The sequence below is a fragment of the Coffea arabica genome, chromosome 1e (assembly GCF_036785885.1).
Source record: "Coffea arabica cultivar ET-39 chromosome 1e, Coffea Arabica ET-39 HiFi, whole genome shotgun sequence".
In the NCBI taxonomy this organism is placed as follows: domain Eukaryota; kingdom Viridiplantae; phylum Streptophyta; class Magnoliopsida; order Gentianales; family Rubiaceae; genus Coffea; species Coffea arabica.
The window spans coordinates 2,473,377-2,486,529 of record NC_092311.1 but is presented as its reverse complement, the minus strand read 5'-3'; the positions used below and the strand labels follow the sequence as shown (position 1 = coordinate 2,486,529).

General features: G+C 32.4%; 1 protein-coding gene across 1 annotated transcript; it reads right to left on the bottom strand.

The window, feature by feature from the left end:
- Nucleotides 1–9,765: 9,765 nt before the first annotated feature.
- On the bottom strand, nucleotides 9,766–11,540 carry LOC113699434 (7-deoxyloganetin glucosyltransferase-like). Its single transcript, XM_027219812.2, has 2 exons — nucleotides 10,990–11,540; nucleotides 9,766–10,763 (listed from the first exon to the last, which is right to left on the bottom strand). The coding sequence occupies exons 1-2, from the start codon at nucleotides 11,504–11,506 to the stop codon at nucleotides 9,835–9,837; spliced, it is 1,446 nt and encodes a 481-aa protein (XP_027075613.1). The 5' UTR covers nucleotides 11,507–11,540; the 3' UTR covers nucleotides 9,766–9,834.
- Between the last annotated feature and the right edge of the window lie 1,613 nt (nucleotides 11,541–13,153).

Genomic DNA, 13,153 nt, shown 5'->3' with positions numbered 1-13,153 from the left:
TAAATTTTTTTTAAAAAAAATTTATAATTTATTTATTGTTTTAATAATATAACGGACTAGCATTCTGACTCCGTGTATGAAATTTGCCTCTAAAAAAAATGGTACTTCTTTTTATTGTTTTTGTTCTCAAAATTTTTTCTATTTTATTTTCCTTTTAATTATCCCTTGATTGAGCACTCAATACATAAAGTAGACTTGGACTCTTCAACATTATGAATCATGAAAATATTGGTTTAGTTAGCTTTTCTTCAAACCAACTGTTTTTCTTTTTTCTCTTTTTAATTTTTTGTGTGTTCTTATGATTATAAACAGCAATGTAATTGCAAGTATTAGCCTTCAAATAATGGCCTTGTTCTACGCTAATTATCATTATGTAAAAGATGATCAAATGCTTCAGAGATTCAGCTTTCTTATTCATAAAATCAGATATGAAAAACAGTTGTAAACACGATAAAGTAGTTTTTTTTAAATCAAAATCTAAAAATCGGGTGTTAAAAATCAATTGAAAACAAAATCAGTATATTTGGACAGCAAACAGCGGTAAATTTTGAGACTAATTATTTTTTTTAACAACCTGCATATGGACTACGGTGGCAAAGTCGAGGCCCAACCAGAGCACTTTTGTATGTATTCGAAAATCAAAGCCTTGGGCAGTGAAAAAAAAAAAAAAAGTAGAATGCTGTATTTCCACAATTGGATCTAATCTTCGAATGAACCTCATGATCATAAGAAGGGTTTTTAAGTTATGGGCCTAGCAAAAGAAAAATTGAGACAGGAATGCGATCTCCCCACTTCAAAATCCAACGTGAAAATTCTCTTTTATCCGATTCAAGTATGTACACCAAATAAAGAAAATAAAGAAAGGAGTTCATTCTGATAAAAAAAAAAGTCACGCTCTTCCTTATGGGAAGGAAGGATTAGGAAAATCCTATTAATTGAAACTTTCTCCGGGCCCTTCGAAAAGACACGAAAAAGAACAACTTGACGTTTACCTTGAGCTAGAGCATGGAGCTAAGTCTTCCTTTTTTTTTTGGACTTTATAAAAGGAAGGAGAAAGAAAATTATTTATGAATTGAATGAGAGATCTCAAAATTCCTAATTACTTAGTTTTTTTTTCACAAAAAAGATCAATATTGATTTCTCGCTTATTTTCATGATGATTCGAACCTTTAACCACTCGTACCTATAGTTGAGTTACACTTATGGGACGAGCATGGAGATTCCTTCCTCTAAGCTCGTATTTCGGCCCACAAGTGGCCTTCTCATATTATATATTAGGCTTTGATATCACAACTTAAAGAATGAGATCATGGGCACTTTCCAAAAGTACTAGTAAGTTACAAGTGCATGCGAAGCCAATTCGTATATATATATATATGTGTGTGTACAAAGTTCCCCATAGGACTAAGGAAATTGTGATTAGGATTTATATATTGTGAAAGTTGATCCAATCCCATGGCCAAAGATGTGTGAGAATAAGATTTTTCAACGGAAAATGGACCTAGATTCATATATGATGCAATTTGATTGATGTACCTCTTGACTAAAGACATGTGAGATTAGTTAAGTATTTCTAGGAAAGGAAAAACTGTGCATACTCATTTATTTCCTTACTAAATACAGGCAAAGTCATAAAGGAAAAACAAAAGTACCCTTACAAACTTTATTGTTTGCCTTGCACATTTATTTCCTTACTAAATACAGGCAAAGTCATAAAGGAAAAACAGAAGTACCCCTTACATACTTTACAGTTTGCCTTTGTTGCCAGTAACTCTGATCTCTGCCTTCAGAAGAAATTGTTGATTGCTCTATAAATTTAAATCCTTCACGGAAAGAAGCATTTAAGAGCATAAAAATAAACAATGGGAAAAAATCACAACTTCCTTAAAGGAGAACTATGCCACGTGTTCAAAAATTAGGGTGATATAGTAAACTTCCATATCTTCTTATATAATAGAGAGAAAAACAGAAGTACCCCTTACATACTTTACAGTTTGCCTTTGTTGCCAGTAACTCTGATCTCTGCCTTCAGAAGAAATTGTTGATTGCTCTATAAATTTAAATCCTTCACGGAAAGAAGCATTTAAGAGCATAAAAATAAACAATGGGAAAAAATCACAACTTCCTTAAAGGAGAACTATGCCACGTGTTCAAAAATTAGGGTGATATAGTAAACTTCCATATCTTCTTATATAATAGAGATAATAGAGATAAAAAAACCCATTGGATTCAGAAAGGACAACATAAGGGCCACTTGTTGATTTGGCATGGACAAAGGGACAAAAAAAAAGTTATGCAAGGGATAATAAATATTCCACTTGTCAACCTATTAAGAAGCCAAGTGGCAAGAAAGGAAGCAAAGAACTAAACCCCTTGCTTCTTATACTAGTAAGGCCGCATGGCAAATGCCCACACTAAAGTGTTTAAGAATAACAAAATTTGAAAGATGGTTTATGAGTTGAGTGTTATGTGTAGATATATTATAAAGAGCATCTTAATGCATTGTTGGTTATTAAAGGGAAAAAATTCGTTCTAATAAAAAGCAAGTATTAACGCATAAATAAAATAAAATAAATTTGAAAGGAAAAGTGTATATTATGTTTGGTGGTAATTCCAGCTAGTTTATACAGGTTTAACTGGTGCTAAATAAATAAGTGAAATGACTAATCTGGAGTAAAGTGACAAGCTAAGCAAAAATTTTGAGTACTGAAAGTAATGCTGCAAAAGGAAAACACAAAACATGCAAAAAAAAGTATATGTTACTATAGATGCATAGATTTGTTGAAGTAAAAAGTAAGAAAAATTGTATTACCAAATGTGAGAAAACAAGAAAGTGAAGGAAGCTTTCACTCTACTACATGGGAATGGGAAGGAAATAAAACAAGAAAAAAATGAAGCATAACAAAGGTTGGTAGTGTGTGTAAGGTCGTGTACTATACTATTTAAGGGCAGTTTGTTGATAATAATTTCATCTGAAAAGGTAGTCTATGAAAACTAAACTAAACTAGTGCTTTGTCTTTCAATCTAATAGTTATACACATATGAAATACAGTTGATAATTCATCAAAAAATTGATTTTCTTGTGAAGAACAACCTAACTATGAAGAAAAATGTAAGTATCTAATATGGTTAGATAATTGAGAAAAAAGATGAGTAGTTGAAGAATGATTGCATTATTTAACTTATGGCTTATTATAAGTAAAGCAGAGGAAAAATAGGAGAACCAAGCAATCTGTAAGCTGACTTGTTGAATAATCTAATAATGCAATAAGTTTGGAAAAATGTTTTTCTCTCCAAATTAGAACTCATAATATATAAGCTGTATTGAATAATTTATAATTTGACAATGTAGAAAATAAGAAAAAAATGCAAATCTAACGGTTACCATGAAAACAACAACAAAGAGCATTTGAATGAAATATAATAGAGATACACTTATTTTTGTCATTCAGACGTTAATGCATTCGTTTGATTAAGAAAAGAAAAAATTAATTGCAATAAAAAACACTTATTAAGGTATAAATGAATTAAAATAGAATTGATAACAAAAATATATGAACATAAAGTCAAATGTTACCAAATATTTTAATATCAACAAATTAAAATAAATTCAAAACATAAAAATGCACACTACATTAAGTAGCAGTAATAATCTTTTTCTTTATAATAAGATGAAATTAGTTTTAAATAATCTTTTTCGTTACATTAACAAAATAATAAAATGTCAAAGACTATAAGAAAATGTCAAAATAACAATTTGAAAAAATCCATGCAATTTGACGATTTTTAACAAATGCAGCTTAATTTGTCAAATATAATTTATAATTCATATTGAAATAAATATAAATATAAATTCAAAGAATAATTATGATAATAACATTGTAATCTGATTAAAACTTAAGTTAAATTGTCAAATATAAGTTGAAATAATCATGTAAATGATACTCTAATTGAATTATATCTCTTCAAACTTTAGAGTTTGAAAAGTGTTTTTTTTCCTTTTCTCGAGAAGCTTCATTAGTTTTTATCAAAAGATTGGCTTGCCACTTGGACATTTTTGCAAGGTTATAATTTTGCTAACCTCTCGTTCTCAAGTGTACCTTTTTCTTGTTTTTTCTCGAGGTAAAGTTTGGCCCCCTCGAAATTTTTGTATTTCATTTTGGGAAGGAATGGATTGAGTGGTTGGAAAGGTAGAGATGGAAGTGTAAGTGAGAAATCCCGAATTTAAATATTCTCTATTACACTAAATTTTTTTTTAAAAAAATTAAATTTTTGTAATTCATTTATTGTTTTAATAAAATAACGGGCTAACATTGCGACCCCGTGTACGGAATTTGTCTCTGGAAAAAAAGTGGTACTTCTTTTTATTTTTTTTCTCAAAATTTTTTTCTATTTTATTTTTCTTCTAATTATCCCTTGATTAAACACTCAATAGATAAGTAGACTTGGCCTTCAAGATTATGAATCATGAAAATTTTGGGTTTAGTTAGCTTTTTTCTTCGCACCAACTTGTTTTTCTTTGTTCTCTTTTTATTTTTTTTGTGTCTTCTTATGATTATAAACAGCAGTGTAATTGCAAATATTAGCTTTCAAATAATGTGCTAATTCTCATTATGTAAAAGATGATTTTAGATACTTCAGATTTTCAGCTTTCTTATGTTCAAAATATTCATAAAATCAGAATATAGAAAACAGTTGTAAACACGATAAAATAGTTTTTCTAAAATCAAAATCTAAAAATCGAGTGTTAAAAATCAATTGAGAACAAGATTAGTATATTTGGACAACAAACACGGTAAATTTTGAGACTAATTATTTTTTGTTAACATCATGCATATTTCATATGGACCACGGTGACAAAGTCGACGGCCCAACAAAAGCATTTTTGTATCTGTTCGAAAATCAAAACCTTGGGTAGTAAAAATAAAAAGTGGAATGTTGTATTTCCAAAATTGAATATAATATTCGAAAATACCTTATGATAGTAAGAAAGTGGGTTTTTAAGTTATGGGCCTAGCAAGAGAAAAATTGAGATAGAATCTCCCCCTTCAAAATTGAACGTAATTTCCTTTCAACCGATTCAAGTAGGTACACCAAATTAAGAAAATAAAGAAAGGAGTTCATTCTGGAAAAAAAATTTCACGCTCTTTCTTTAGGGAAGGGAGGATTAGGGAAATCCTATTAATTGCAACTTTCTCCAGATCCCTCAGAACGACATGAAAAAGAACGACTCGAATGTTCACCTTGGACTAGCGCATGGAGCTAAGTCTTCCTTTTTTTTTTCCTTGACTTTATAAAATGAAGGTGAAAGAAATTTATTTATGAATTGAACGAGGGATCTCAAAATTCCTAATTACTTAGTTTTTTTTTTTTATATATAAAAGGAGCCATATTGATTCCTCACTTATTTTCGTGATGATTCAAACCCAACATCTCTCGATTACTCAGCTTATTATGTACCTGTAGTTGAGTTACACTTATGGGACGAGCATGGAGATTCCTTCCTCTAAGCTCCTATTTCGGCCCCATGTAGCCTTCTTATATTCTATATTTGCACTTGTAGAATGAGATCATGGGCACTTTCCGAAAATACTTGTAACTTACAAGTCCAGGGGAAGCCAATTCGTATCAATATAGATATAGTGTCCGTCAAAGAAATAGTTGCTTGTTTATTTCTTTTCTGGATGGCATGATGATGAGTTGCCTTAGTCTGCCACGATATATGTATATATATATATATATATATATATATATATATATATATATATATATACACATATACATATCATAGTACAACCCAACCGCCAAGAGAGAAAAGGAAGTCAAGTGCCGTTAGAAAAATTACAAGAGACCAGTTTCTTTGGATTGACCATTATTTGCAACCAAAAAAAAAATTAATTACATTATAAAAATGGTTTTAATTATTTTTTTATTTCATATATATTGCATTACAAAAAATGCTATATATTTATCCCAAATTTTAAGAAAAGATCAGCAAGGGAGCATTGTAAGTGATTCCCAAGGAAAAATTATCAAGAGACAAGAGCACAATACAAGTGATTTCCTGAAGGGAGTTTTTTTTTTTTACCTCTCTACTATTTTTGTTCTCGACCCGAAACATTGAATACTAAGTAATCAAAAAATTACTAATATCCAAATGCTTATTTTCATTTTCCAACAAATTTGGTGTTTATGAGGCTTCAACTTGTATTTGGGTAAGAAGCATATGGCCTCAATTTTATTGTTACAGGCAAAACACATGTTTAAACGTTTGAGATTAAAATCTTCCATTGACGTATTAGCATGTTAAGCTAGTATGTATGTGTATCTATGTGTGTATATATATATATATTGAAAATTGTTTGAGATGTTGAGCTAGCATGGTTCTCGAAATACATTAAAAATTAGTTTTTTTTGGTCTGTTATTTTGAAAAAGTAACTTTTTATGCACTAACAGTGTGGTAACCTTTTCACACTAGCAGCCATTAATATATGCCACATATATATTATTTAAATTTCAAATTTAAATTCATATTATATGGAATGATCTAAATCTGTTAGTGTAAAAAAATTTTATATTGACAATGTATAAAAATTTACTATATTTTAAATGTATTACCATAAAGAGATGTGCACTCAAACCAGTGAAAGAGTTTTTTTTTTTTTTTTAAAGATAAAAAATTGGATGACTTCATAGTCAATAATAGCTGGAACTCAAATATTCTACTTTTAACATTTTTATCGAAAATGAATTGCATGTAATTAACTTTTTATATTATAAATTCTGTATATGGCTATGACATAAATATCTTCTGTCAGTTATTGACAAATAGGTTTAAGATTACACCATCATGTAACGCATTATGAACTAAATTATTTTATTCAAATTGTAATTTAATATTAGAGCGATTATTGCGTAAAAACCATAGTTATTAAACCCAACCCGGGAAGGAACCCGGCGAAGGAGGTGGGTCAACAGGTTACTGGTTGAATCGGTGGGTGAGTGATTGAACCGGTGGGTCACTACATATATTTAAATATTATATTTCATAATTATTTATATAAGATATATGATATAAATTGTAATAAATAATGCCATAACAAAAGCTCATTTAATTTAATTTGTTATAAAATAATTAATTCATATAAGAATCAATCAAATATAAAGTTATTTATTAATATACCAAACTTCAAGTGTAAATTTTATCTATATTTAGTGTAATTATCTAGCTTATTTATGAATTTTAAGTGTAAAAATTTATTAAAAATAATATTTGTCTTTAAATGAATTATGTAATATGTTATTTTTGGAATCCATTTTATAACTTATAGAGTTTGGAGGGTAATAAATTTTTATTAAAAGATTCCAAATAAATTTGTTTTAGAGAAAAAAAGATAGAATTGAAAAAACATTTATACATCATAATAAAGCTACTATATCAACATATTTGGAAGTAGTTTGGTGGTAAGCAGGTGGTAGTGTTGGGGTAGAGGTCCGAAGTTCAAGTTCCAACAATAGCATCATAATTTTTCCACAACATCCGGTTAGTGACAAAATCGGCCGGGTTTCCGGTTTAATCCGGTTTGACCCCCGGGTCGTTGACTAAGTCAACGGTCTCTTTGCACAAACGATCTGATTCCAAACCCGGCCCGGTCCAATGACCGGTCCACCAATTCGACCGCCGGGCCCAGGCCGAATTTAATAACTATGGTAAAAACATTTGTAGGCCCAGAAGACTGTATTGTTTTTTCTTTTTTTTTTTTTTTCAATAAAGGTGAGCATAATCACTTCCTTAATAATGGAGGAGAAAGCAACAGATTAAAAAACGCAGATGTAAGCACGGAGTGAGAGGGTTGCGGGCTTATGGGAGGGTTGGGTGGGGGCGTTGATTGTTGACCTTAGTATTGTGGTCGTATAATAAACAATAAAATGCCTGCAGGAAGGAAGCATGGACGCGAACATTTAATTGTTGGATGTTGACTATATATTCCAAACCACTCCTATAATTTCTGCATTCAATCATTGCCATCGCTAGGGGTGCAATCAAGTCAAATCTGCTCGCGAGTCGCTTGTGAGCGACTTGGTCAAAAGCTTGGCTCGAGCTATTCGTTACATTCAACGAGTCAAGTTCGAGTTTCAAAAATAAATATTCGAGTGTTTGACGAGTTTAATCGAGTTTTCATATTATATATTCATATTATATTTATATTATATATTTTGAGAAAAAATTTATAGGTTTAGTTCAAAACTCGATCTTGAGTTCGAGTAAATCGGGCTTGATATTTACTCGAGGTCAAACGAGTTGAGCTCGAGTTTAATTTTATTTTATCGAGTCGATCTTGAGTCCAAATTTATTTACTCGTTCGAGCTCGAGCTCGACTCGGCTCGATAGTATCCCTAGCCATCGCCTATCAATGTTAGGAAAATGTTGGATTGGCTGGTAAAATTAGGAGATTTGAATTTAAAACCTTTTACTTATTAAAAAAAATCCATGAGAACGAGGCCTTCCTTTTTTCTCAAATAAAAAAAAGAAAAAAAATTAAAAAGGGTTAGAATTTGACATTCACCATTACAACCTGCAGTTTTATTAATAAGTTAAGAGCTAGTAACCGAGGTAGGAATAGGTTAGATGGTTCAAAGGAGAGAGTGTAAATGGAAGATTTTGAATTCAAACTCTTCCATTTTCACAATAATAAAAAAATGTTGAGAGTAGTGGGAATTTGCTATAATTAAACTCTCTGCACTTTATAAATGAATTCAATATTGAAGAGCACCATATCCGAAATAAGTTAGGTTCATGATTTTTTGGTCGGTAACTAGTGAATAACTTGATATTGCAACTCTTTTTTATTTTTTATGAATTCATATATCCAATAAAAAAAATGTTAATGAATTCATGTATCCAATAAAAAAAAATCTTTAACTTCACATAATCTGAGCGTAGTTCTTGGACTCGAGGACCTGCTCAAATGTTTGCTATCACAGTATGCCATGCCAACTTGCAGTATTTTGCATTTAATAATGCAGACAGGGACCAATATTAACTTTCAAGGAAAAGAGAAGCACAAAAGTAATGTTTTACAACTCGGACAGTTAATTGAACTGGTGAAGTGATTGGATTGAGGTTCAACCGGTTGGATTGTAACTAGGGGTGGCACCCGTTGCATTTTAATTCCCCCCGCCCCCGCCCTGTTCCCTGTCCCCCACTTCCCTCGTGAGAGCACCTGTGGGGTTAAAAAAATTTTATTATAATTAAATTTGAGCAAATAATCAAGTACTAAAATATTAACACATCACCAAATTATTATTCATTGTAACTTTACAATTGAAACTCATAAAAATAATTAAACAAAAGTTATTTGAATACAATCTAATATGATAAAACAAATATAATTAAAATAATCAAGTTTTCATTTTTGATACAAATACAATCACTAAATTATTATTGTATTTTTTTTAGAAAAAAATGTTATTGTATTAAGTGTAGTTAGGAATTTAACATAAATGTATTAATTACTTTAGTATAAATAATTAATAATTTTATTAATAGACATGTATAATTAGTAGTATAATTGATAATATTATTATATATATAATTATGTACATATATATTTTCAAATGGGTGGCAAGGCGGGGGTGGGACGGGGGTCCCCCCCCCCCCCCGCCCCCTCCCCAGCCCCAGCCCAACCCCCGTCCCAATGACCCCCCGTGGACACCCGTCCCCGTTGCTATCCCTAATTGTAATCTCCGTATACAATTACAAATATGAAAAATAGAGATAATTTAATTATAGAATTGAAAGAAATTCATTACATAAATATGCTATTCTCATTTTATTTGGTGAGAAGCACTTGGACCACCTTCACCAAATTCGAGTAAGAAGAACCACCTGAACTTTTACATGCTTCTTCAGCCTTGTTCTTCCACTCCAAGGCTTTTTTCTTCATGTCCTTTCCCTTCTCTCTAACCATCAACTCAGTCACAAGGCTCTCGACTTCGTCCCTCTTGACATTATTGTCTATCTCCAATCCATTGCCCCATTTGGTGCAGCAGAACCAGCAATTGGTTTGTTGTTCGGCGAAAAACGGCCAACAAATCATGGGCACCCCACTACAGATACTCTCGAGAGTTGAATTCCATCCGCTATGAGTTAAGAATCCTCCAATGGCAGGATGGCTGAGAACTTGTTCCTGAGGGCACCAGCTTGCTAGTAGGCCTCTATCTTTAGTTTCCTCCAAAAATTCAGGAGGAAGAATTGCAGAGGCGCCAGAGACAAGATCAGGCCTAATGATCCACAAAAATGTTTGTTTACTATTTGCAAGTCCCCATGCAAACTCCACAAGCTGGTCGGGAGTCATAACAGTGACGCTTCCAAAGTTTACATAGACAACAGAATTTGGATCCTTTGAATCAAGCCATTCTAGGCACTTGGGCTCTTCTTTCCAAAGATTTGACCCTACAACTGATAACCTCTCATCTTTCACCTCTTTCTCGAGAAACTGTAGAGGCCCAATGGCGTAGATGGGAGGAAGGATGGCAGACAGAGCATTTATAACATCCTCTTCCAGCTCCTCAAATGTGTTCAAAATAATAGCTAAAGCTTTCTTGGCTCTCTCAGTCTCTTGCAGTACGAACTTTACCATGTAGTCATCCGGATTTGTAGTTCTTAAGAAACTTGGAAGATCTCTCAGACGTATATCTTTCATCCCGGGAATCCAATCCAAAGCTTGCTCAAGGTATCCATTTGACAAATAACTTGCATCTGTAATTGACAAGGATTCACAAGTTTAACTCGATTAAAAAATAAAAAAGAAGATACAGTAATTATTAATATCTTAAATGCCATCAAGCTAGTTGCCAAGGGGGTTATATTATATCTATTTCGCAGTGCAGAAGTTCATAAATCCAACTAGTGCTAAAAGTCTTTCTCACGAGAGCGAGAGCTCAAAGGAGAAATACCACAAAAAGTTCTTGGCCCTGAAGAGTACCTTTGAGTGGTATGAGACGCTTTTCTATGAGCTTAGCATAGTGCATATAACCCAAGAATCCACTTGCACTAGAAGTCCAAAACAATATTTCTGGGACGCCTAGTTCTGCGGCAGCTTCAAGAGTAAAGCTCATGACTCCATCAGAAACTATGCAAGAAACAGGGGGCACTTGTGATGAAGAGGGATCATTAAGTTCTGCAAGGAGATCTCTAAATGGACCTAAGCAATGAGTAGTGGTGGATTCAGAAAGGGAGGGGACGTCTTGGGTGGCATCAACATCAGAAGGAGGAAGCCCATCAGGAATGGCTTTAAATTTGAAATCAGGCAAGCCGTTGAGGGCATCAGGACCTCTAGACTTGAGCAAACGTTTGTGGTTGAATTCTGTGTTAACAAAGGTTATATGAAACCCTTTATGATGAAGGAGCTTGGCTAGTTTCAGCATAGGGTTTATGTGACCCTGTGCTGGATATGGAATACAAACAGCATGAGGCTTTTCCGGCAGCGAAATGGAATCCATTGCTTATGTTTTTTTTCCCCTTCACTTTCTTTTGTTGTTGGAATGAGTTTTGATGCTTGAGCCTGCGGCTATCTATCCAAATTTATAGCGGGCGAAGCAATTTGTGAAAATTGAAAAAGCAAAATTTAGCATACGTAATAATGAAAAGTTAGAGGTCGACGAAATCAAGCAAAACCATATGGTATTCTGCCCCTTGTCGAATTTGGGTGAATTATTGCAAATCCCCCTGTGATTTTGTCTATTGTTCATTTCTCCCCAAACGTTTTAAAGTATTCACATAACCCATGAAGTTTAATTTATCAGTGAAGATTTGAAGAAAAGTAGCTTCCGTAATATCCCTTCCGTATTGTCTTTATGTAGATAGAGGTCGACGAAATCAAGCAAAACCATATGGTATTCTGCCCCTTGTCGAATTTGGGTGAATTATTGCAAATCCCCCTGTGATTTTGTCTATTGTTCATTTCTCCCCAAACGTTTTAAAGTATTCACATAACCCATGAAGTTTAATTTATCAGTGAAGATTTGAAGAAAAGTAGCTTCCGTAATATCCCTTCCGTATTGTCTTTATGTAGATACTAAACATGATTAGGGATAACCAATTTACATAACTTTTTAGGGATATTATGTAAATATATCCAAAGCAACAGAGGAGTTAAGTGGATAATGTAATCTTAGCACACGTGTTTTTGAAACGGTCTAGGTCAATTGCTATAGCTTGAGTTGCTTTCATTTTTTCACCCCACATAAAATTACAAAGAAATTTTGTATATATTTTTTGAAACATCAGAAGATCATGTGATAATATATAAAGCTATTATATTATACGAGTAGACTGTAATTTACCCACAATAAAGGTCCAATCTCTCAACCGCTGGACGAAATCTTAGGATATCCTACCTAATTGTCCATTTCTAAAAGGAAGAATATTACCGAGTTTGAATTTTCTGAAGGCGAGAAAATTGAATTTGATAGTGGTGCTCTCAATAGAGACAGAAATAAGCATATTTTGGTTTGACCCGCAAAGTGGCAAAGTTTCTTGCAGTTGTAAAATAAGACACCATATCTTCAACCTTATTATTTAAAAAGATTTGTTGAAGTGAAAAATGGATCCGGACATCTGGGTTGGATACTAAAACAAAACTCTGATATAAACAAATATAATAAGTGGCGTATTCAGACTTTGATACCTGTTAGAATTGATATCATTGGAGCATGTTATTTGTCAGGTCAATTTTGGATTTATCTCAATGAAGGCAGATAAACTCTACAACATAAAGTTGAAGAATGAACCCTTGATATCTTTTTATTATTATTTTTTTGTTTTGAAACTATACCTTTGATATCTTGATAACAATGCAAATTTGATGAGGTTGAAAAACAGGCAACTAACTGCTTGAAAACAATATATTATTAAGGAGACAAAAGGGTGTAAAGAAAATAATTTAGGAGTCCGGTGAATAGTTTCCTCTAAATTGTATCAAATTTGGTTGTCAGAATTGTTCTCAAGTATGGAGTAAGATTTTCATGGCTGAGTTAGCTTTGTATCGTAGGAAGAACAAAAGGAATGAGGATAGCTAAGTGAAATAGTTACCGAAACCGGGGGAAGCAGTTCTAAACATGGGACTCACTTCAGTATATGGACTATAT

What these genes read in the sequence shown, in the direction of transcription:
- LOC113699434 (XM_027219812.2), bottom strand. Translation starts at nt 11,506, where the DNA reads ATGGATTCCATTTCGCTGCCGGAAAAGCCTCATGCTGTTTGTATTCCA. An exon ending in GCGTCTCATACCACTCAAAG is followed by an intron (nt 10,764 to 10,989) that starts GTACTCTTCAGG and finishes TGTCAATTACAG; the next exon opens with ATGCAAGTTATTTGTCAAAT.